General features: G+C 46.2%; 2 protein-coding genes across 3 annotated transcripts in view; one reads left to right on the top strand and one right to left on the bottom strand.

Annotated features, from left to right (window-relative positions):
- The first annotated feature begins 322 nt into the window (after positions 1 to 322).
- Positions 323 to 19,140, top strand: NOP9 (NOP9 nucleolar protein). Of its 2 annotated transcripts, none has more exons than XM_087714267.1 (11): positions 323 to 452; positions 3,061 to 3,301; positions 4,539 to 4,946; positions 6,547 to 6,672; positions 7,788 to 7,929; positions 11,126 to 11,315; positions 14,230 to 14,370; positions 14,463 to 14,567; positions 15,714 to 15,947; positions 16,728 to 16,833; positions 18,702 to 19,140. In XM_087714267.1, exons 1-11 carry the CDS (start codon positions 369 to 371, stop codon positions 18,857 to 18,859), a joined length of 1,935 nt encoding a protein of 644 aa, XP_087570393.1. In that variant the 5' UTR covers positions 323 to 368; the 3' UTR covers positions 18,860 to 19,140. The 2 variants fall into 2 exon arrangements, with proteins under 2 accessions (XP_087570393.1, XP_087570394.1); XM_087714268.1 differs by having other exon boundaries at positions 11,129 to 11,315.
- Positions 19,141 to 19,831: 691 nt separating this feature from the next.
- Positions 19,832 to 24,597, bottom strand: part of CIDEB (cell death inducing DFFA like effector b) — a 14,432-nt gene continuing 9,666 nt past the window's right edge. Inside the window, exons 4-5 of the mRNA XM_087714269.1 lie at positions 23,615 to 23,805; positions 19,832 to 21,769 (exon numbers count right to left, since the gene is read on the bottom strand). Coding sequence (XP_087570395.1) covers positions 21,631 to 21,769; positions 23,615 to 23,805 — 330 coding nt within the window. The 3' untranslated portion in view covers positions 19,832 to 21,630. The remainder of the gene's footprint in view (positions 21,770 to 23,614; positions 23,806 to 24,597) is intronic.

Raw genomic sequence — 24,597 nt, forward strand, 5'->3', positions numbered from 1 at the left:
CCCACATCGTGCAATGCTAGCACAGAGAATTCCAAGAAATCCCCCCCTCTTTCCCCGTCTTCATTCGGTCATTCAGAAACCAAGCGGACCCCGCCCATCCCCAAGGAATGAATGACTGAATGAATGGGTGACGCAATGAACGAACGAGCCAATGAGGCGAACGGAAGGGTGACGTCACGGGCACAATGCTTTCTGGGAGGAGAGGCCGGCGCTGATGGCTCCGTCGGGGCGGGGGCAGGCCGGGAGGCAGCGTGGCAAAGCTGCTTCCGGGAGGAGGGGGCGTGGCCTGCGAGAGTCCCGCGCAGGCGCGGAGGAGCCCGTCGGTCCGCGTGCTGCCCGGGTTTGCAAAAAAAAAAAAGGGGTGGGAGATGCGCGATCCTGTGATCGCCTTTGCACGCGATCCCGTTGCGATCCAGCAGGAGCAGAGGCAGCCAGCGCAGACTTTTGGGCCTGTAAGTCCTGCAATATTCTGTTCCCCCCCCCCGACTTCTCTTCCCTTCCCTGCAAGGTTGGGGGCTTCCCGGAGAATCCAGGCAGAAGTGCAACCGGTGAAGCGGCCAGGAGGTTTGAAGCAGCAGGGCCTCCTTGGGGGTATCCCCCCCCTCTCTCTCTCGTTGGCCGCGATTGGCTGCTCTTGGTGGCTGGGGGTGGATGCAGAAGGTCTGAGGTATTTTGGGGGGGGGTATTTTATGCCCTTTGACAGGGGTCAAGGGTCAAACCCTTGGCAGGGGGTCAAGGGTCAAACCCTTGGCAGGGGGTCAAGGGTCAAACCCTTGGCAGGGGGTCAAGGGTCAAACCCTTGGCAGGGGGGTCAAGGGTCAAACCCTTGGCAGCCTGAACTGGTTTTGGAATTTTGGAGGTTGCCTTTGAAGGGGAAAGCACCCTCCCCCCCCTTTGCATTGATTTTATACTGTTATAGTGAAATTGTGCATTATAAATTGAACACACACACACACATATGCACACACAACTTGCATTTTTTTACATGCTTTCGAACGGCTAGGTTGGCAGAAGTTGGGACAAGTCACGGGAGCTCACTCCATTAGAGTGCTATCGACATATATACATATATGTGTGTGTGTGTGTGTGTGTGTGTGTGTGTGTGTGTTTTATTTGTGCTGATAAATAAAGGGAGACTAGTATAGATCTATTTCAAGCTATTTAGCTCTCATCAGCTAGCCATACCCTTGCTGGGATTCGAACCTGTGCTCTATTGCCTCTTAGGCAAACGTCTAAGCCATTAAGCCACAGGTCTCCTCCTTATCAGCTGAAGCCAGGGAATAAAACACAAATCTAACAAAGGCAACAGTAAAAATATTGGGTTTCTGTCGTGATGGACTCTTGTGACGAGCCGATTGACAGATGATGGAAGCAGTTAGCTTCCTCCCATAATTGGGGCTTACCAGGGGTTGTAACACTAAATATATATATGTGTGTGTGTGTGTGTGTGTGTGTGTGTGTGTGTGTGTGTGTATATATATATATATATATATATATATATATATATATATATATATATATATATATATATATATATATATATATATATATATATGTACACATATACATACATACATACATACATACATACATACATACATACATACATACATATATACATACATATATACATACACCCAATCAGCTCAAACCCCGACTGGCAGTTAAAAGGAAGAAACAGACGAGATCTCACATTGCTCCTGGAAGCACGAAGCCTGAAGATGACGAATGAGATTTCGTCAAAAAGTCGCCAAGACACCTCCAATTTTACGCGGGAGAAAACCCGAATAACCCTACATATATACATAGATACAAATATACACATATACACACATATATGTGTATGTGTTATTGTTTGTATATCCCTTCCCTTTATTTTATGTAAGCCGCCCTGAGTCCCCTCAGGGAAAAGGGCGGCCTATAAGTGTTAATAAAACCCTAAAACCCTAAACATACATGCACATTTTATGGTGTTATTAATTTAGGTGAAATGTTAATAAACATTGTAAGTCCATGTTACAATAATACAATATAATAGCAGGGTTGGAAGGGACCGTGGAGGTCTTCTAGTCCAACCCCCTGCCTAGGCAGGAAACCCTATACCGTTCCAGACAAATGGCTCTCCAACATCTTCTTAAAGACTTCCAGTGTTGGGGCATTCACAACTTCTGGAGGCAACTTCTGTTCCACTGATTAATTGTTCCCACTGTCAGGAAATTTCTCCTTAATTCTAAGTTGCTTCTCTCCTTGATTAGTTTCCACCCATTGCTTCTTGTTCTGCCCTCAGGTGCCTTGGAGAATAGTTTGACTCTCTTCTTTGTGGCAACCCCTGAGATATTGGAAGACTCCTATCATCTCTCCCCTAGTCCTTCTTTTCATTCAACTAGACATCCCCAGTTCCTGCAACCGTTCTTCCTATGTTTTAGCCTCCAGTCCCCTAATCCTCTTTTTTGCTCTTCTCTGCACTCTTTCCAGAGCCTCCACATCTTTTTTTACATCGTGGTGACCATGTTTGTTATATCAAACTGCTAATACACCTTCAATCATTAGTCTTGTCTAAACTGGCTAAATACATACAATGCATGCATTCCATGCATCCATGCGTGTCTGTGTGTGTGAATATAAGTATAGCATATTGTATAATGTTATCTGTATTAGATAAGGCTATATGGTAGGTAGCCCCCTATGACTTTGATCATGGGATATATCAGAAATATTGACGTCCAGAAGGTTGTTTTATTGCGTTGAGGTCTCAAACACAGACTTAACTTGCTCTTCCTTGTGCCCATTTCATCCTCACAACAGCCCTGTGAGGTGGGCTCAGCGAGATTACGACTGCAAGAGGATTTTAACCTGTTCCCCCCCCCCTGGTTTTGTTAACAGCAAACGGACCTCCTGCTGAATATTTCCCATCCCTCTGCAACACCCTTGTTTTTAAATCTTTGTGTTTTATGTTTATTGCGTTGATATGTTTTTAAAATCCGTTTATTGAATTTATACGCTCGTGGTCCAAAGGGACTCCTTTCCTTCTTGCTAATCTCTTCCATTTCCCCCTCGAAGGCTGGCGGGGCGAAGCTGTTCAGAAGGATGGGACCCCCTGCCCACCGCCAGAAAGCAGCGAAAAGCAGCCAAGAGGGGAAGAAGAAACGACGGGGCTCGCCTGTTGCTCAGCCTGGGAAAGGAGACCCCGAGGAGATCAAAGGAGGAGCCGGCGGTGTCAAATTGGAGCCGGCGGTGGCGGATTATTTCCGCCAGGCGCACGAAACCTTCAAGTCTGGCTTTGCCTCCGACGAGGAGAAAAGTAATTTTTTTGGGTTCATTTTAGGGGAGACCCTAAAGCACTTTGTAGAAGAAATCCTCGCGTTAACGACCGTAATGGACCCCGGCCCATCAGCGTCGCCAACGCGTGACGTTCGTAACTTGGGCCATCCATGTGACCGAGTCAATTTTAGGAGCTGATTTGGGAGCGGTCGTTAAGTGAATCTCGCGGGGTCGCTATGAGCTGGTCCGACCATGGCGGTAAAATGAGGTCATGTGATTTATAAGCAATCAAATGGGCAAGTGGCGGTAATTGTCATGTGACCACGAGGGGCAGCCATTGGTCCTTCCAATATGGGGCATAACTATCCCCACGGAAGTCGGCCATAACTTCAAACGGTGGGTAAGTAATTGGTCATAAATTGAGGAGTACCAGGCCTCAATCTGGTCCATTGGAATTCAGTAATCTGGGAAGATGGAAGGTGTTGCAAGGAATTCTGGGAGTTGACGTCTACCCATCTTCGGCTCTCCAAGGTTGAAAAACCCTGAACCAAATGGTGCAGGCGGTCCTTGACTTACAACGGTTCATTTAGCGACCATTTGAAACACTGAAAAGGCGATTTACTGCTGCTCCTCACACTTACGACTGCTGTGTGGCGTTCCCGCCGTCCCACCATGATCAAAATTTGAGAGTTTGCCAACCGTCATGTACAGCTAGTCCTCAACGTACGACCACAATTGAGTCCCAGATTTCTGTTGTTAAGGGAGACATTTGTGAAGGGAGCTTTGTCTCCTTTTACGACCGTTTTCGCCACCATTAAGTGCATCACTGGAGTTGATCAGTTAGTCACGTGGTTGTGGGACACCATCATTAATACGAGTCAGTTGTGAGCATGATCACACGATCACGGGGAGGCTGCTAAGGTCTTAACTGAAAAACGGGTATAAATTGCTTTTTCCAGCGCCGTTGTAACGTGAACGGTCACTAAACAGAAGTGTTGTAAGTCGAGGACTATCGGATTGAGCATCCTACGATCGGCATTTGCGGCCTTCCCAGATGGCTTCTGATGAGTAAAATCAATGGGAGAAAAGCCGGATTTGCTTAATGACTGCATGTTTCACTTAACAACTTTGATGATTCGCTTAACAACCCTGACGAAAAAGTTTGCAAAATGCCAACCATTTTGTCACAATCACCCCATTCGCAAGGGAAATTGTGCTCCCACTTGTGGTCGTAAGTCGAGGACTCCCGGTAATGGCCGTTATGTTGTCCCCCACAGGTCTGTTTGTGAGCAATGTCCTGACGGAGGCCACGGATGTGGCGCTGCCGCTGGCTCTGGATGCCTCCGGGTCGCTGTTCCTCCAGGCGCTGCTGCCGTCCGCCTCGGGGGCCAGCTTGGAGCCTCTACTCCGGGCGCTGCTCCCCTCTCTGCGCCCGGTCGCTTGCCACCCCTGCGGCGCCCACATCCTGGAAGCGGCCCTGTGGAGGGCCCCCCTGCTGATTTCGGGAGGGGATGAGGAGGCCCAGGCGCTGGAAGAGCTCCTCCTGGATCTGGGGAAGGGTCTTCGAAACGAGCTGGCGACTTTCGCACTGGACGCCCACGCCAGCTTTGTGGTGCGGACTCTGCTGCAGGTCCTGGGAGGGGCCCGCGTTGGGTCGGACGGGGGACGGGGGCTCCCGGGCTCAGGTGAGTGGCGGCCATTGAGCGCGTCCCCTATCTTGGGATGGGAGTTTGGGGAGGGGGTGGAAGCCATTGCCCACTTGCCCATCGGTTGAGATCCAGTGTGGGAGAACGATGAGACCTGGGTTAATGCCCCCCCCCCCCGTGCCCCCCTCCCCTGGCACGTTCCTTCGGCTCAGTGCACCTGGTTTGTTGATTTTTATTTTATTTTGTTGTGTTTTTGTTTTGTTTTATTATTTTTTTATTTTATTTTTTATTTATTGCATTATTTTATTCATTTTATTTTTTATTATTGTATTCATTTTTGGTTTTATTCCTTTTTATTATTTTATTCATATTATTTTTTATTCATTTCATTCTTTTTTATTCATTTTATTTTTATTTTATGTTATCTTTTTTATTTACTTAATTTTATTTTGCTTATTTTATTTATTTTATTTACTGTGTTTTTTGTATTTTATTTTGTTGTGCTTTTGTTATTCTATTTATTTTTTTGTTTATTTCATTGTTGTATTTTATTATTTTTTATTTTATTTTCCTTATTTTTCTTTCTTTTATTTTTTATTTTATTTTGTTTACTTCATTTTATTTTACTTATTTATTTTAGTTTTATTTATGGTTATTTTTTGTTTTATTCATTTATGTTATATTTTCTTTATTATTCTTAATTTTATGTTTAATTTGTTTTGTTTTCTATTTTCATTTATTTATTTATTTGGCTTATTTTATTTTTTATTTTACTTATTTACTTTTGTTTTATTTAGAGTTATTTTGTGTTTTATTCATTTATTTTATATTTTCTTTATTATTTTTAATCTTATGTTTTATTTGTTTTGTTTTTTAATTTTTATTTATTTATTTAGCTTGTTTTATTTTTTATTTTACTTATTTTTGTTTTATTTATAGTTATTTTTTGTTTTCATTTATTTTATATTTTCTTTATTATTTTTAATTTTATGTTTTATTTAAGTGTTTTTTATTTTTATTTATTTATTTACTTATTTTGTTTATTTTTATATTTTATTAATTTTGGGTTTTTTATTTTTTATTATTATTATTTGGTATATTATTTTATTTTAATTTTGATATCATTGATTTTGTTTTATTTTACTTATTTTTTATTATTTTATTTTAATTTTAATTTCATTGATTTTGTTTTATTTTACGTATTTTATTATTTTATTTTACTTATTTGATTTGATTTCATTGATTTTATTTTATTTTACTTATTTTTTTTTGTTATTGTATTTTTTAATTTAGTATTATATTATATTATTTTTAAATTTTTGTGTTATTTTACTTTGTTTTATTTTTATTTTATTTATTTGTATCCCACCTTTATTATATTTACAAATAACTCCGCATTTGAAATCCTCAACTCAATGTATGATGTCCTCCACCTGTGGACTTCAACTCCCAGAATTCCCCAGCCAGCCATGGTGGGGAGTTGAAGTCTGCAAGTCTTAAAATTGCCAAGGTTGTTGGATACCCTGGTTAATGCCATATTTTGCCAGGGGTTTAGACCAAGTTAATCTTTTCCTTGCAGGAAAATCAGGGCGTCTAATTCACCCCTTCCCCTTTTTCTGCCCCCTTTCCACCATCTTAGGGTCTCTTCGTCCCCAGGCCAAGAGTTCGAAGGTGGGGAGTGAAGGACCAGCGGTATTCGAAGTCCCCGCCAGTTTCCTTTCCCTCCTACGGGAATTCAAAGGCTGCTTCCAGGAGCAAATTGCAGGTGAGATGCTGCCATCTGCTGGGCAGGTGGAGGAACGGCAGTCTTGCACTGCTTTCCAGCAAATACGTACAGACAGTCCTTATTTAACAACAGCAAGCGAGCGGGGAATTTCCGCGATAAGTAGTTGAAGTTGTTACGCGGGTCTCCATAGGAACTGACTCAATTTTACGGCCATTTTTATGACAGTCAAATGACTCACGGCAGTTGTTAAGTGAATCAAGTGGTCGCTGAGTGAATCCCTTTTATGAATGGGTGTTTTTTGCTGCACTCTAGCAAAAAATGTTGCAAATTGGGGTCGCGGGACTCGGGCTTTGCTACCCGTTGTAAATATGAACTGGTTGCATGCCTGAAACGGGGGACAGTCATAACTTTGAGGATGGGTTGTAAGTACCTTTTATGGGGTCGGTTACTATGATCACATAACCACAGGGTGGGGGGGCAGTCATAAATTTGAGGTCTTAGTATTTTTTTATGGTGTCTGTCGTAACTTGAAAAAGTAATTAAGGCAAGCAATAGCAATAGCAGTAGACTTATATATCGCTTCATAGGCCTTTCAGGCCTCTCTAAGCGGTTTACAGAGAGTCAGCATATTGCCCCCAACAATCTGGGTCCTCATTTTACCCACCTCGGAAGGATGGAAGGCTGAGTCAACCCTGAGCCGGTGAGATTTGAACCGCTGACCTGCTGATCTAGCAGTAGCCTGCAGTGCTGCATTTAACCACTGCGCCACCTTGGCTCCATTAAGGGAATGGTCATTAAGTGAGGAGGACCTGTATGCCTGTGAAAGTGTGAACTTGGGAAGGTCATATATAGAGGTGAAGCTTTTGCCTCACAATCAGGAGGCTGTGAATTCGATCCTCTGGGCACGATGAGAATATATCTACTGAACAAAACTCCGCATTGGCAACAGGGAAAGGCATCCGGCCATTAAAAACACTCTGGTGCCTCCATTCAGTTGCCCAGACTCCACTCAGCAAGGGATTCTGGGGTCGTTAAAATATGATGATGATACATTTATATATATCCTTCGTTTATATACCCTTTCTGATCTGACTTTAACCAAGATCCTTCCTTTAACCAAGATCCTTATTAAACTAAACCTGTTTTCCCTCTAGATTTCATCACCAACAAATGTTTCAGCCTCTGCCTGCAGGTGGCGCTGGAGATCCTACACAGGAAGCTGCCTGAAGAGTGTGCTGAGCTCTGCCGGTCCTTGATTGGCTACCTGAGCAGCTGTAACCCGGCTGCTGAGCAAAGGTAGGCAGTTGGATTGGTTGGAATGGTTTGGGGAGGCGGGGATTGGTGGGAGGATTAGTCACTGCAAAAGTTTGCAAGGCTGGCTGGGGAATTCTGGGAGTTGAAGTCCATCTGCCTTTACAGTGGAGAACTACAGGTGGCCTTACAAAAGTTCATTTAGTGACGGTTTAAACTTGCAACGGCACTGAAAAAAGTGACTTAGGACTGTTGTTCACACTTAACGACGATTGTAGCATCCCCGTGGTCACATGATCAAAATTCTTGGCAACTGACTCATATTTATGACGATTGCAGTGTCCAGGGGTTGTGTAACCTGACAAGCCAAGTCAACGGGGAAATTAGATTCACTTAACATCCGTGTCACTAAACAGCTGCAGTGCTTCGCTTAACAACTGTGGCGAGAAAGGTCGTAAAATGGGGCAAAAATCACCTAAAATGTTTCACTTAGCGACATAAATTTGGGTCTCACTTGTGGCCGTAACTCGAGGATTACCCATATAAGAAATATTGTATTAGCGAGCCCCACATTCTCGACACAACTTAGCATTAAAACCTTCGACTTAAGACAATTCAATTAGCCATCGTTCGAGGGTTACAAAGAATGAAAAAAGCTACACGACCAGTCCTCGCACTTGTGACCCTTCCAGTATCCACACAGTAACACGATCAAAATTGATCCCAGGGTCACGCGATCAACATTTCAGACCTTCCCAGCCGCCTTCTGTCTAGCAAAGTCCATTTGGGAAGCCGGATTCGCTTAACGACCTCCCGATTCGCTTAACGACGGCAGCGATTTGCTGAACTGCCTTGGGGGAAAGTTCTTAAAAATCCCGCCTTGTTTAGCCATGGAAATTCTGCGAGTTGTGGTCAGTTGAGGTGAGGAATGGCTAAAAGCGAAGAGGAGCTAAAGAGCCTCTTGACGCGGGTGAAGGAGGAGAGTGCAAAAGTGGGCTTGAAACTCAACAGGAAGGAAACTAAGATCATGGCATCTGGCCCTCTCAATTCCTGGCAAATAGATGGGGGAAGAAATGGAGGTAGTGACAGATTTTAATTTCCCGGGCTCCAAACCGATCGCCGGAGTGTTGGAGCTGTGGGTTATAAGCAGGGAACGTTCTCCCACATGTGGTGGACCTGCCCCGAGGTTGGAAAATATTGGCGCAAGATAAGGAAGTGGCTGGAAGAGATAATTGAGCGAAGGATAGAGCTGAAGCCGGAATTGTTTCTCCTGGGAATCTTTGATGGGGAAATGGAGGAAAAAAAATTATAATATATAATATTACACATATTAAAATTGTACGAGCACAGAACTGGAAACAAATAGATATCTCCCCAGAGCCGATTATAAGGGTTTACCGACAAATGCGCGCTCGACAAAAGCGCGCCGACAAAACCGCTGGGAAAAAACCACGGGTTCGAAATTGTGCGCAGAAGCGCGCCGACAACAGCGCACCGACAGAAGCGCGCTCTAAACCTAACACTAACACTAACCCTAATCCTTACCTTAACCGTAATCGCGCTTCTGTCGGCGCTCTTTTGTCGACGTGCCTTTGTGGGTGCGCTGTCGACGTCGTGGTTTTATCGCCACGTTTTTGTCGGGCGCTCTGTTGTCGGGCGCGCATTTGTCGGGTCACGGATTATAACAAGGAAAATCTATGAATGTGCAGAAATGGATAGACTGTCTACGGAAATGAAGGAGAGGGAAGAAATGGAGTATTATCAAATTTGGAATACCGTATTTTTCGGAGTATAAGATGCACCTTTTTCCCTCAAAAAAGAGGCTGAAAATCTGGGTGCGTCTTATACACTGAATACAGCATTTTTTTGCCTCCCGGAACCCCGCCCCTTCACCAAAACGGCTGTGCATTGCCTTTAGGAGGCTTGCGGGGTGCTCCTGGGGGGGCTGGGGAGGGCAGAAATGAGCGAAAAATGGGCCGTTATTTGCTCATTTTTGCCCCTCCCCCCCGGAGCACTTTACAAGCCGCCTAAAGGCTATTCATGCCCTTTTTTTGAAAAAAAATAATAATAATTTTGAAGAGGCGAATTTTTTAAAGTTTTTGTATTGTGCAGATCTCCCAAAAAACGGCCCGTTTTTGCAAAAAAAGACGGCCCGTTTTTGCAAAAAAAGACAGCCCGTTTTTGCAAAAAACGGCCCGTTTTTGGGAGATCTGCACAATGCAAAACCTTTTTTTTTTTAAATTCGCCTCTTCAAAATCTTGGTGCATCTTACACTCTGAAAAATACGGTAGATGGCATTCCTGGCTTGAAAATAAACTTAAAACTTAAGGTGTAAAGGGTAAAAGTATATTATATAGAGAGTATTTCAATAAAGGCTATAGTTTAGGATAGTGATATAGAGATAGGATTTTTTGCAAATAGGATTGAGACGGAAAATATGTATACCGATATGGAAAAGTTGTCACAAGTGAAATTGTGTATGTGTGTGTGGGGGGGGGGGTTAAATGTTGGAAAATGTAATAAATACCATTTTAAAAATCAACTACTTTGGCCACCTAATGAGAAGGAAGGACTCCCTGGAGAAGAGCCTAATTAATGCTGGGAAATATTGAGGGCGGAAGAAGAAGGGGACGACAGAGAAGGAGGTGGCTGGATGGGTTCATCGACAAATGCGCGCTGGACAAAAGCGCGCCGATGAAACCGTGGGAAAAAAACCACGAGTGTGAAATTGCACCGACGAATGAGCGCAGAAGCGCGCCGACAACAGCGCGCCAACAGAAGCGCGCTCTAAACCTAACCCTAAAGTAACCCTAAACCTAACCCTTACCTTAACCGTAATCGCGCTTCTGTCGCCACTCTTTTGTCGCCACGCCTTTGTGGGTGCGCTGTCGACGTCACGGTTTTATCGCCACGGTTTTGTCAGCGCGCTGTTGTCGGGCGTGCATTTGTCGGGTCACAGGCTAGATGGAGTCACTGAGGCAGCCGGCGTGAGCTTCAGTGGACTCCGGAGAATGGTAGAGGACAGGAAGGCCTGGAGGAACGTCGTCCATGGGGTCGCGATGGGTCGGACACAACTAACAACAACAAAAAATTGAGGAAAATCCTTGCGTTTTTAGCTTTTTTCTACCCATTACGTTGGCTTTGGAGATTTCCAGCAAGTGTGATTGTGCGTGACGGCAATAGAAGTGCATTCCTGCCCTTGACTTCTTGTCTCCCCCCGTCCCCCGTCCCCCCCGCTCAGCAGCCTCCTGGTGTTCCTGAAGGACGCGACCTGCAGCCGGGTGCTGGACAAGGTGTTGGAGGTGTCGGATGCGAAGGTGCTGCGCTCCTTCTACAAGGCTCACGTGAAGGGACAGCTGCGCGCCTTGTCAGCTCACAAAGTGGCCAACTTCACTTTGCAACGGCTCATCCAGGCCTCCTCGCGGAAACTGGTAAGGGGTGTGTGTGTGGCCTCCCAGCTGGCTTAAAGCGGGGTGTCGATTTTTGGTTGAGCTTGAAAAGCTAAGAAGGGACAGACCTGGTTAAGGCTTCGAAGGGGCAGGGAGAGATTTTGGTTCCTCCGTCAGGAATGGTGGAAGGGACTGGTAAGGCCGCAGGCTAGAAGCCAGGAGATGGTGAGTTCTAGTTTGGTTCAGGCGTGAAAGCTGGCTGGGTGGCTTTGGGCCAATCACCGGGAGATGGGGAGTTCTAGTCCCATCCTAGTCGTGGAAAACTAGTTGGGTGATCATGGGCATTAGGGGATGGTGAGTTCTAGTTCTGCCTTAGGTATGAAAGCTGGCTAGGTGACTGTAGGCCAATCACTAGGAGTTGGTGAGTTCTAGTCTTACCCTAGTCATGAAAGCTGGCTGGGTGATTATGGGCCAATCACTAGGAGATGGTGAGTTCTAGTTCTGCCTTAGGTATGAAAGCTGGCTGGGTGACTATGGGCCAATCACCAGGAGATGGTGAGTTCTAGTCTCACCCTAGTCCTGAAAGCTGGCTGGGTGACTGGATCAATCACTAGGAGACGGTGAGTTGTAGTCTCACCTTAGGTATGAAAGCTGGCTGGGTGACTTTGGGCCAATCACCAGGAGATGGGGAGTTCTAGTCCGAACCTATCATGGAAACTAGTTGAGTGATTATGGGTCAATCTCTAGGAGACGGTGAGTTCTAGTCTCACCTTAAGTATGAAAGCAGCTGGGTAACTTTGACCCCAAGTATGTAAAGGATTCCTCAAAGTTCCAATTTATTAAGACAGACATGTTGGCACATCTGTGAAAACCCGAATCTGAAAGCTTCCTGGGTTTTCCCACCCAGTTGAAAGTTCATGATCTTGCCCCCACACCCACAAGTCCATCCCATGGTCCCATCTTCCACTGCCACGCTGGCAACTTCCACCCATCCAGTTCCGGTCAGGTGCAGAGGTGTAAAGAACAAGAGATGACCTTTCTTTCTAGTCGGTCTCCGCCCATTATTGTGGAGGAAATAGGAGGAGGGAGGAATATGTGATAGTTTCACTGTCAGCGCATGAGAGTTCATGGTAAGGTCAGCCAATGAATGAGCATAGCAACTAAGTCAGCCAATGAGGGCCGTTTGGAAACTGAAACAGTATTTGCTGTGTTGAGCGACAAGGAGACAGCAAGGAGCCTGGGCGTGGCTTAGCTCAACCGCTGTGCTGAGCTCTGAAACTGAAACTTACGTTTTGCTTGCATTTACTCCCACATTGGAAAACCTGCTTTTGGTATTGTATATTTACTTCATGTGCTATATGATATGTAAAGAGAAGTGATTGAATCCTGCTCAAGATAAACTACCGTATTTTTCGGAGTATAAGACACACCCTTCCCCCCCTAAAAGAGGGTGAAAATTTGGGTGCGTCTTATACACTGAATGTAGCCCGCCCCCCCCCCCCCGCCCTTTGGCCTCTGCCTCCCAGCAATTTACCTATTTGCAGCAAACGGGCGGAGGCTTCAATAGGCGATAACAATCCCTGCAGCCTGAAACAGCTGATGATCGGGAGAAATTGAAAGTGAGAGGCAAATTGCTGGGAGGCAGAGTCAGATTTTTTTTCCCCTTGTGCTAATCAGCCTGTTCGGCGCAAGGAGGCAAGTCAATAACTATAAATGCCTATAGAAGGTTCAAATTATTAGCCTTATTTTTTAAAGACGGCTTTATTCTTATTCTACACAACTTAACCAAATGAAGAAGCTTTTAAAAATACTGCAAATGCTTGATCTGAAGAGGTCCAGTGCTATTGTTTTGAAAAGTGCTATTCTTTTAAATAGCAGGGGAAAACGTATTTTTCGGAGTATAAGATGCACCTTTTTTCCTCAAAAAAGAGGCTGAAAAAGCGTGACCCGTCAAAACCGCAGTAGACTAAAGCGCGCCCGATTAAAGCGCGTACGTAACGTCACCAGCAGTGCGACGAAAAAAATTAAAAATAAATTAAATTAAAATTAAAATAAAATTAAAGCAAGACGATTCACATAAAGGTAAGGGTTAGGGTTAGGTTAAGGGTTAGGGTTAGGTTTAGGGTTACGTTAAGCATTAGGGTTAGGGTTAGGGTTAGGTTAAGGGTTAGCGTTAGGTTTAGGGTTAGGTTAAGGGTTAGGTTTAGGGTTAGGTTTGGGGGGGTTAGGGTAAGGTTTTCGCTTTAATTTTAAATTTACCGCTCACAGCGCGATGTTTTCGTCGCGCTATGATGACGTCACGTACGCGCTTTCGTCGAGCGCGCTTTATTCTACCGCAGTTTTGTGGTGGAACCTGAAAATCTGGGTGCGTCTTATACATTGAATACACCATTTTTTTGCCTCCCGAAGCCCCGCCCCTTCACCAAAATGGCCGTGCATACCCTTATGGAGGCTTTCAGAGAGCTCCTGGAGCTACTCTCTCTCTCCCTCCCTCCCTATTATATTTCTCTCTCTTTCTCTCCCTCTCTATCCCTCTATCTACCTACCTACTTTTTTAAAAAAGTTGCCTCTTCAAAACCTTGGTGCGTCTTATACTCTGAAAAATACGGTAACTATACTTCCAGAAAGCACGTCAATTTTAACAGCATCTGTACAAGTATAGTCTGAAATATAACACTACACACAGTGTATATTGTCTGTGCTGTTTGTTGCAAGGTGGCAAATTGCTGGGAGGCAGAGGGAGTTATTTTTCCCTTGCTTTCCTCCCCAAAAGCTAGACGTGTCTTATACTTTGGAGCGTCTTATACTCTGAAAAATACGGTATACAGTAATGATCCCTGAACGGCTAGCGATCTGATAGGAACCGTTGCAGATCAATCAAACAGATTCGTGTCGGTCGAGAAGAGGGAAAAAGGGCCCTTAGGGGGGTCTTCTCATGTATATCCTATCTCCCCAGCTGGGGCGGCTTTTTCAGGAGCTGGGCCCCGGTTTGGAACAAATCTTGGCCCTGGAGCATCTCGGCATCGTCACGGCGCTTCTCGGTGCCTGCCGGAAACGCGGCGCCCACCAGCCGGAGGTGTTGCAGCTCCTCTTGGAGGTAACCAAACTTTTCTTGGTTTTCTGGTAAGTTTTCTGCTCCGTCTTCTCCGGCAAATTGTTGAGCTGGGTGTTTTTTTCACCCCTGCACAGGCCTTCCACTGTTGGGAGCCCCCCACCCGCCAGCTGGCCTGCGCCCCCCTGCTCGCCTCCGTCCTGGCATACGAGGTCTACTTTGGAGAGGAGGAGAAAGAGCAGGTAGGTGTGCTAACTAGAGGTAGTCCTCGACCTTACAACTGAAATCGAGCCCCAAATTTCTCATGCCGAGTGAAAGAGAGTTGTTAAGCGAGCTTTGCCCCATTTTACGACTTTGCTTGCCTCTGTGGTTAAGCGAATCGCTGCTGTTAAGTCAGTCACACGGTCGTTAAGCGAATCCGGCTCGCCCATGGATTTGGCTTGTCAGAAGGTCGCAAAAGGAGATCGCCTGACACTAGCCATCAGAAATCGGAGTCCGTGGCCATGCAAGCCCACAAGGAGGCTGCCACGGTCATAAGTGCGAAAAACGGTGATATGTCACTTTCCCCAGTGTCCTTGAACAGTCGTAACAGCTTTTGTAAGTAAAGGACGATCTTTGTTATCGCATTGTGTGGCCTTTACTCAGCCTTCCTGCTGATCAGGTCCCCAAATCGGTCAAATTTTTCTGTCATAAGTCACTTTTCCCAGTGTCTGGCAGTTCGCCAAGCGAGATAAGGTTCGTGTGGATAAATATTCCTCTGAAAGACTGTTTGCCAAGCCTTGGGGACTGTGAATGAAAGGAATTCACAGTCCTGCCAAGTGTTGCCTCGCCCTGTGTGTGGAAATTAGTTATCTGGCTGCTCGCCAAGCGAGATAAGGTTCGTGTGGATAAATATTCCTCTGAAAGACTGTTTGCCAAGCCTTGGGGACCGTGAATGAAAGGAATTCCTCAGTCCTGCCGAGTGTTGCTTTGCCCTGTGTGTGGAAACTAGTTATCTGGCAGCTCGCCAAGCGAGATAAGGTTCGTGTGGATAAATATTCCTCTGAAAGACTGTTTGCCAAGCCTTGCTGACTGTGAATGAAAGGAATCCACAGTCCTGCCAAGTATTGCCTTGCCCTGTGTGTGGAAACTAGTTATCTGGCAACTCTCCAAGCGAGATAAGGTTCGTGTGGATAAACATTCCTTTTGAAAAACTGTTTGCCAAGCCTTGTGGACTCTGAATGAAAGGAATTCACAGTCGTGTAAATAAAAGAGATTTTGCCAGGACCAAGACTCTACTTCATGCTTATTGAGGAAGCCTAGGTCAGAACACAAATTTGGCTGTCTCTCGGTCTTCTGGAATCCAGACTTCATTCCGCCGCACCTGTCGGATTCTCTTTTTCCTCCAGGAAAGTGCGGCACCGCCGGCCCTGAGCGCCATCTCCTACCACGGCTCCCTGATATTGCAGCACCTCCTGCACTTCGCAGATCCTTCCCTCGTGCTACGCAGCTTGGCCGCCATGCCGCCCGCCGACCTGGTAACGTTGGCTTGCGATCCTTCCGGGAGCCACGTCTTCGATGCTCTCTTGGCCAGCCCCTCCGTCTCTGAAAAGCCCAGGCGGAAAGTGTTGCGCCAGCTGAAGGTAAGGCCCCCCCGGGGTGGGGGGGAGGGGAGGATTCTGCACTGGGCTTTTTGAGACTGCCGGTTAAGCTCGTTTAATAACGCCCACTCGTGTGCGTTTTGTTGCGTGGGATCAACCTGTTGTGGCCAGTCGGCGTCCAGCGGTGTTGGCAGCAGATTTGGAGAGTGAGGAGGTTGGGGAGGAACCTGGGCCAGTCCTGGAGTCTGTGGAAGGCTCGGACGAGGGCTCTGTGTCGGAAGCAGGGAGGGGGCCAGAGCCGTCCGACAGTTCTCAGCTGCCTTCGGAGTCAGACATCAGTGAGGCAGAAGAACAGCTGGAGCCTGTTTCCAGTGTGCGCATGCGCAGAGTTGCCAGAGGAAGGGAACAGCTAAAGAACAGGGAGTAAGGCCACAGGTGGACGGTGAATGGCCCCTCCCATAGGGAATAAAAGAAGAGCAAAAGGGGAGTGGAGTTTGCAGGAGACAATTAGTTTGCTTCATTGGTTCGGGACTCTCAGAGACTCCTTGCCAGGTTTTGCAGCTCTCCGCCTGGCTGCTCTCCAAGCCAGATAAGGTCTGTGACTGTAAATCCTCCTTTGAAAGACTTTGCTGGATGGGAAGGAGCAGAATTCACAGCCAATGAACGAAAGGGGTTTTTTGTTGGGACCAGGAATTAGTTTTATGCTCTTGGGAAGCCTCGGTCAGAACACAGCCTTGCAGGGGTGTCATTACGGCCGTTATTTAAAGCAAGTCCTGGATTTTAACAAACGTTCCATCTCTTCCTCCCCCTCCTGATTCTCAGGGCCACTTCCTGTCCCTCGCCTGCTCCAAGCATGGCAGCCGGGTTCTGGATGCCATCTGGAGCCGAGCCAGCCTGCCAGCCAGACGGGAGCTGGCCCAAGAGCTGGGTAAGGAGCCTCTGTGCCCCCTTCCCTCCCTCCCTCCCTCCCTCCTTCCTTCCTTCCTTCCTTCCTTCCTTCCTTCCTTCCTTCCTTCCTTCCTTCCTTCCTTCCTTTCCTTCCTTCTTTCTCTCTTCCCTGCCTCCCTGAGGCGGCCCTGAGAAAAGTGATTTACAATTAGTCCTCAGCCTTATGATCTTTCTTCTGTTCCTTTCCTTTTTCTTTCTTCCTTTCCTTTCCTTTTTTCTATCTTCCTTCCTTTTCCTATCTTCCTTTCCTTTTTCTCTTTTCCTCTCCTTTCCTTTTTTCTATCTTCCTTTTCCTTTTTCTTTCTTCCTTTCCTTTTTCTCTCATCCTTTCCTTTCCTTTTTTCTATCTTCCTTTCCTTTTCCTATCTTCCTTCCTTTTCCTTTTTCTTTCTTCCTTCCCTTTTTCTATCTTCCTTTCCCTTCCTTTTTTCTATCTTCCTTCCTTTTCCCTTCTTCGTTTCCTTTTTCTATCTTCCTTTCCCTTCCTTTTTTCTTCCTTCCTTTTCATATCTTGCTTTTCTTTTTCTCTCTTCCTTTCCTTATTTCTATCTTCCTTCCTTTTCCTTTTTCTTTCTTCCTTTCCTTTTTCTCTCTTCCTTTCCCTTCTTTTTTTCTACCTTCCTTCCTTTTCCCATCTTCCTTTCTTTTTTCTATCTTCCTTTCCTTTTTCTTTCTTCCTTTCCTTTTTCTCCCTTTCCTTTCCCTATCTTTCTTTCCTTTCCCTATCTTTCTTTCCTTTTCCTATCTTTCTTTCCTTTTTCTATCTTCCTTTTTCTCTTCCTTTCCTTTTTCTATTTTCTTTTCCTTTTTCTATCCCTTCCTTTTTCTCTTCCTTTCCTTTTCCTATCTTCCTTTCTTTTTCTCTCTTCCTTTTCTTTTTCTATCTTCTTTTCCTTTTTTATTTTCCTTTCCTTTTTCTTTCTTCCTTTTCTTTCCTTTTTCTATCTTTTTTCCTTTTTCTATCTTTTCTTTTTTTCTTCCTTTCCTTTCCTTTTCTCTTTTCCTTTTTCCTTTCTTTTTCCTCTCCTTTTCCCTCCCCTTCCCAGTCATTCCCTGTCCCTTCCCCCTCTGCCTTTTCCCCTTCACTTCCCTTTCGTTCCTTTCCCCCTCCCCCACTTCCTCTTCCCTACCCTTGGGGAACAGGGTCCCTATATCCCTGGCTGTATTTTTATGGGGTTCCAAACTTGCCTTCTTAAGCGCAGTGGAAGGGGTTCATTCAATTAAAGACATGCTCCAAGTAATAAATCCATCGCAAGCAAGACTCCGAGGCGGGTAAATTCTTCAAAGATTACTTTTATTAGGAATTATTCTGTTGCCGCTTATCTGGTGAAAACTGACTCTGAGGGTCTCCTGCGGTTTTCCCCTAAATTAAAAATAAAAGGTTTTTTCAGTTTTTCAAAACAATCAGTCACATGGTCCAATCACGGTTCGGTCTGGTTGCCTGGTGACATCGCTCCGCCTTCTTCCGACCAGGTGTGAGAACGTCCTTGATTCTCAAGAGAAAATATATTGTTTTGGCTACAAAAATCCCTCTATCTCAAATCCCTCCTCCCTATCCCTCAGCTCCAGTGTGGCAACACGGAAGCGACAAAAATGGCTTCGCTTAGATCAGCTTCAGGGTTGCCACCATGTTTCTCAACCTTGGGCTCTGTAAGATGCTTGGACTTCAACTCCCAGAATTCCCCGGCCAGCATAGCTTAAAGGGCCCTGCCAGACTTCTTAAAGGGCCCAAGGCCGAGAAACACGGGAGTTAAAAAACATAGAAAGCTTCTCCGTTTTACAAAGACTTTTATTTGTGTCCTGAAGTCATTCCTCAAACTTAGTCCCCCCTTCTCTCTCTCCTCCCAGCGGCGCACGAACCCCAGCTACGACACGACCCCTTCGGCCACCACCTCGTCCGTAACTTCGCCTTGACCCATTTCCTCAAACGCCGACGGGACTGGGACATCCACCAGCAAGCGGAGAAGAAGCGGAGGGATCTATTTGCCGAGTTCCTGGAGGATTGAACCCGTGGGGTTGGTCGGCCAAAGATGGGATTTTATTTTATTTTTTGGGGTCGACCGATGGGATCGAGAGGACTAGCTCCTTAAGCGGGCTTTGTGTTTCACACCCAACCCGAATCTGCCCAGAAGTGCATTTGAAAATGCTCCTTCGCCCTCAGGAATGTGGGTCGGATAGGAATCGTTCCTGTCGCTCTCGGACAGTTTGTGATGGGAACTGAAGTCTGAAAGAAAGAAAGAAGGAAAGAAGAAAGGAGGGAGGAAAGAAAGAAGGAAGGGAGGAAAGAAAGAAAGAAGGAAAGAAAGAAGAAAGGAGGGAGGAAAGAAAGAAGGAAGGGAGGAAAGAAAGAAATAAGGAAAGAAAGAAGAAAGGAGGGAGGGAGGAAGGAAAGAAAGAAATAAGGAAAGGAAGAAGAAAGGGAGGAAGGAAGGAAAAGAAGAAAGGGATGAAGGAAGGGAAGAAGGAAGGAAGGGAGGAAAGAAAAAGGAAAGAAAGGAGGGAGGAAGGAAAGAAAGAAGGGAGGAAAGAAAAAAGGAAAGAAAGAAAGGAGGGAGGAAGGAAAGAAAGAATGAAAGAAAGAAGAAAAGAGGGAGGGAGGGAAGAAAGAAGGAAGGGAGGAAAGAAAGAAATTAGAAAGGAAGGAGAAAGAAGGAAGGAGAGAAAAAGAAAGATGGAAGAAAGGAAAAGAAGGATAAAAAAGAAAGAAGGAAGGAAAGGAAAGAAAGAAGAGAGAAAAAGGAAAAGAAAGAAAAAAGGGAGGAAAGAAGGAAGGAAAGACGAAAGGAAAGAAAGAAAAGGAAGAAAAGAAAGAAGGAAAAAAGAAAGGAAGGAACGAAAGAAAAGAGAAAAACAAGGAAAGGAAGAAAGGAAGGAAGGAAGGAAAGAAAGAAAGAAAGAAAGAAAGAAAGAAAGAAAAAAGAAAGAGAAAGAAAGAAAGAACCTGTTTTAAAATTGCTCCGGGCACCGCCTTACTGGACTCTATTCTCAAATGGAAATTTATTTATATTTTTTTAGGTATTAAAAGGCAATCAATTCTTTGCAAATGGCCGTCATTTCTTGCTTTTGGGGCAGACAAATTGGCTGGACAATCTGCGTTGGCCCACAGCTTCCTGTAACCTTGAAATGATGGTTTAAACCAGGGGTGTCAAACTCAAGGCCCGCGGGCCGGATCCGTCCCGCGGGGCCATCCTGGCCTACCTAATGCGAAGAGGAAACATGCCAGCAGCTTGGGGAGTGGCGTCAAACTAGCCACGCCCACCCATTTAGCCAACCACCCACCCACCCACCCCAACCGAGGTCAACCACAGCCCTGATGCGGCCCTCAACGAAATTGAGTTTGACACGCCTGGTTTAAATCAGGGGGTCTTGTAACTTGGCAATTTTAAGACTTGTGGACTTCAACTCCCAGAATTCCTCAGCCAAGATGGCTGCCGGACTGAAGAATTCTCACGGCTGGCTGGGGAATTCTGGGAGTTGAAGTCCGCAACTCTTAAGCAGGAGGTTGGATTAGGAACCATTATCGGCGGCCCAAATATTGACCAGCAGGAATTAAGAGGCACAGTGTGGGGGCTTGCAATGCAGGTAGTCCTTGACTTACGACCGTGGCTGAACTTTGTTGCTAAGAAGGCGGTCTTTAAACAAGTCATACCTGATTTTTCCACCTTTTAATTTTTGGCCCTGGTGGTTAAGGGAATTGCTGCCTTTAAATGAAGCATGCGGTCATTAAGCGAATCCAGTTTCCCCATTGTTGGAAGGTTGCAGCTGTGTGATTCCCAGAACATGGCACCCATCCTAAATACACATAGTCCTCGACTTACGACAATTCACTTAGTGACCATCCAATGTTACAATGGCACTAAAAAAATGACATTTTTCACACATTGCAGCATTCACGTGCTCGTATGATTTACAGCTGACTCCTATTTACGACGGTTACAGTGTCCTGCAGTCACGTGACACTGATCCCCTTTTGCGACCTGACCAGCAAAGTCGACGGGGAAAACCCGATTCACTTAACAACCGGGTTACCAATTTAACCACTGCGGTGATTCAAAAGCTGTGAAATGAGGCAAATCTCGCTTAACAAATTTGTTTAGTCCAAATGTTGGACTAAAATTGGGGTCGTAAATAGAGGACTACCTGTAAGTGCCAGTTGCCAAGCGATTTTGATTTTGAATGCTGCAGTCGTCATAAATGCAAGACCGGTCATAAGTCAGAGTTTTTTTCAGTGCTGTTGTAACCGGACATGAAATGAACCGTTGTGAGTTTCAACTTGTTCATTGAACTACTTGTCGAAGTATTAACTATTAACTAGTCACTAAGCGAATGGTCGTAAGTCGAGGGACTATCTCTACTTCCTGCTTTGCCAGTTAAATGCAGGTAGAGTGGTAGCTGAGCTGGAGGCTCTACGGCCCAACCTTTGCAAGCCAAAGATTAGGTCTTCAATGTGCCGATTAGCGCCTCCTGCTGCTGGATACGGGTCAGTAGGCCGGCTTTGTTAAGCCTGGTTCCCTCGCAAAAGCGGTTTATCGGGACCGTACAGCCAGGGATGATGGGTTTTGCAATCCGACAAAAAGCACATTTTCTGAGGAGATTCTGAAGTGCTTATATTCTGCTCCAGCCTGGATCAACCAATGAATACTGGACAGAAAACTACAGATAGGAATATCTATCCTTGGTTTCAATATCGGTTAAATCTGACTCCCGAATCAAGTGGATTCCCTCCAGATCAGTCCGAAGCTGGGAGGTTCTCGGGCCTTTTGCAGGGAAGGAGGCCTCAATATTGATAGTTGGTTATCTTGACTTGGGGTTGCCAGTTGTCCCCCGCGTCCAGGAGTCGGCGGATGTAGTTGGACGCCCCCAAAAGGACGTGCCCGATCCCTTGCATGACGGCGGAAGCGACGCGCAGGATCTCCCTGAGGGAAAGAAAGAAAGAAGAATTTTTGTCAAAATAATTCACAAACATAGGTGGTATCAGTGGTGGATTATGGGCAGTATGGCCCGGTACGGACATACCGGTAATAGCCAGGAGCAGCGCCCCCCGTATCGATATGGTGGCTCGTTTGGGCCACCCGCCTGCCCGCGTTCCATAGCTGTTTATACCGCGACCGGCTAATTGCGCACCTGTGCACAGCATACATCGCCTCCGCGACCTTCACCAAGCAACTGGGTGTTTCAGGGCGGTGATATGTGCATGCATGCGTGCTGCGCATCCCCAACTAGGACGCCCGGTCCCGTACACAGCGTATCGATTGCGACGGGATCCGGAATCCACCACTGGGCGGTACCGTTAATCCTCGAGTTATGGCCATAAGAGAACCTTACGTTTCTGTTGCTAAGTGGGACAACCTTAGGTATGAAAGCCGGTTAGGTGACTTTGGGTCAATCCCCTGGAGGTCGTGAGTTCTAGTCCTGCCGTAAGCACGAAAACTGGCTGGGTCATTGGGCCAGCCCCTCTTTCGCAGCCCGACCTACCTCACAGAATTGTTGTGGGGGAAAATAGGAAGAGCGAGGAGTATAAGGAATATTTACAGCCTTAAGTTATTCATAAATGATAAGTGTTGTGGCCCAGCAGGAGCCATTGGAGCGGCCGATAGACTCCGATAGCGAGGACCCCTATGAGTCTGCTATGGAAGATGTGGAGGACCCTGGGCAGGGTTCAGACTCAGAGCAGGGAACACAGAGGCTGGTTGGCCACCAGGAGGCGCCTGAGGCATGGAGCATGGAGCAGTGGGGAAGATCAAAGGGAGTTTGTCCTTGATGCCAGGCAACGGAGGGCAGAGAAACTGAGGCAGCAGTTACGGAGACAGACCCATAAGAGATAATCAAGCCCAGGTGGTTGTGGCTTTGCCCCTCCCAAGAGAGTATATAAGAAGAGACTTTGGGAGGAGTCCTTTTGCAGGACACAACCGTTCGTAATACTCTGGAGAACTCCTTGTCTGGTCTGCCTTGTGTTCCCGTGTCTGTTGGAGTCTGGGTTGCTGCCAACGTCTTGCCAGTGAGTCGTGTCTGGGCTTTTAGCCAACAGGATTATAATTGCTATGAATAAAGAGTGGCAAACAGCTAAGCCTCTGCCTGCGTTCATTACCGGACAGAGAGGGGCCAGAACATATAAGGTAGGATAAAAGTCAAATTAAATAAACAAAACCAAACACAGGTAGTCCTCAACTTACGACAATTCATTTAGTGACCCTTCAAAGTTACCATGGCACTGAAAAAAATGACTTACTACCATTTTTCACACTTGCGACTGATGCAGCATCCCCGTGGCCACACAGTCAAAATTCAGACATTTGTCAACCGACTCATATTTACGATGGCTGCAGTGTCCCAGGCTCACGCGATCCCCTTTTGCGACCTTCGGGCAAGCCAAGTCCACGGGGGAGCCAGATTCATTTAATAACCGTGTGACTCACTTAACAACTGCAGCGTTTCACTTAACAAATGCGGCAGGAAAGATTGTGAAATGGGGTCAAAGTCACTTGACAAATGTTTAAGTTAGCAAACATACGTTTTGGGCTCAGTTGTTGTAATGCGAGGACTACCTCAAATGGAAGCATTGGCTGGCGGTGGAGTCGTTTATCCCTCTAATAACTGTAGTGAGTCTTAACGCCGATTTTCTCTTCTCTCACATTTCCGCGCAAATATTTTTTCCCAATCTTTTATGTGAATTGGTGGAAAGCGTTCCCCGGAAAACTCTTGGGCCATCCCCAAACCTCCCTCTGCATCTTCTCCCCAGGAGGACAAGGAACCAGTCTCACCGCAAAACTTTCTTGGGTCCCAGGCACTTGAAGTCGCAACTCATCGAGTAGAGCCCATAGAAGGTAGCCGAGATGTTTAGGCTGCCGAAAAGGTCCCGGGGATTCAGCTTATAAACGTCAAAGGTGATGCGGGCGATATCCTTGCTGTTTCGTGGCTTGTCTCCGCTCAGGCCGAACGACCGGCTGATGTTCTGGGAGGGGGAAACAGGTTGTATTACCTGCACGCCACTTTGGTGCAGGGCAGGAGTGGGGCGGTGGCCTAGAGGTGGAGCTCTCGCCTCACAATCAGGAGGCTGTGGGTTCAATCCTAAGTAGAGGCAGATATTTCTCTTGGGCCCACTGAGAATATATCTGACGAATATAACTCCGCATTGGCGACAGGGGAGGACATCCGGCCAGTAAACTCTCAGCTCCATTCAGTTGCCTAGAGTCCACACCCGCAAGGGATTATGGGGTTGTTAAAAGAAGATTGTGACTTTGGTGCAATGCGGATGAGCTGAGTCCACCCCCAGCTGGCTGGGATCTCTGGGTCTCGATGTCCCAGGACATCTGGAAAGCGCTGGTTTGGGAAGTAACAGTAGCTTTATTGCCAGGAGATGGTGAGTTCTAGTCCCACCCTAGGGACTAAATAAAAATCAGCCAGTCCCACCCTGGCTGATTTTGGGGCCAATCACTAGGAGATTGGGAGTTCTAGTTCCACCAGGTATGAAAACCGACTGGCTGATTTTGGGGCCAATCACTAAGAGACTGGAAGTTCTAGTTCCACCAGGTATGAAAACCGACTGGCTGATTTTGGGGCCAATCACTAGGAGACTGGGAGTTCTAGTTCCACCTTTGGTATGAAAACCAACTGGCTGATAAGGAAAGATTCTGGAAAAGATAAGTAACGAATTAGCGAATACCTAGAAGTAAACAAAGTAATAGCCAAAAGCCAACATGGGTTTGTCAAAAACAGATCATGCCAGACTAATCTTATTGCATTC

This window comes from Thamnophis sirtalis, unplaced genomic scaffold, assembly GCF_051295495.1.
Source record: "Thamnophis sirtalis isolate CommonGarterSnake01/CBP01778 unplaced genomic scaffold, rThaSir2_p1.2 scaffold_4, whole genome shotgun sequence".
Lineage (NCBI taxonomy): Eukaryota > Metazoa > Chordata > Lepidosauria > Squamata > Natricidae > Thamnophis > Thamnophis sirtalis.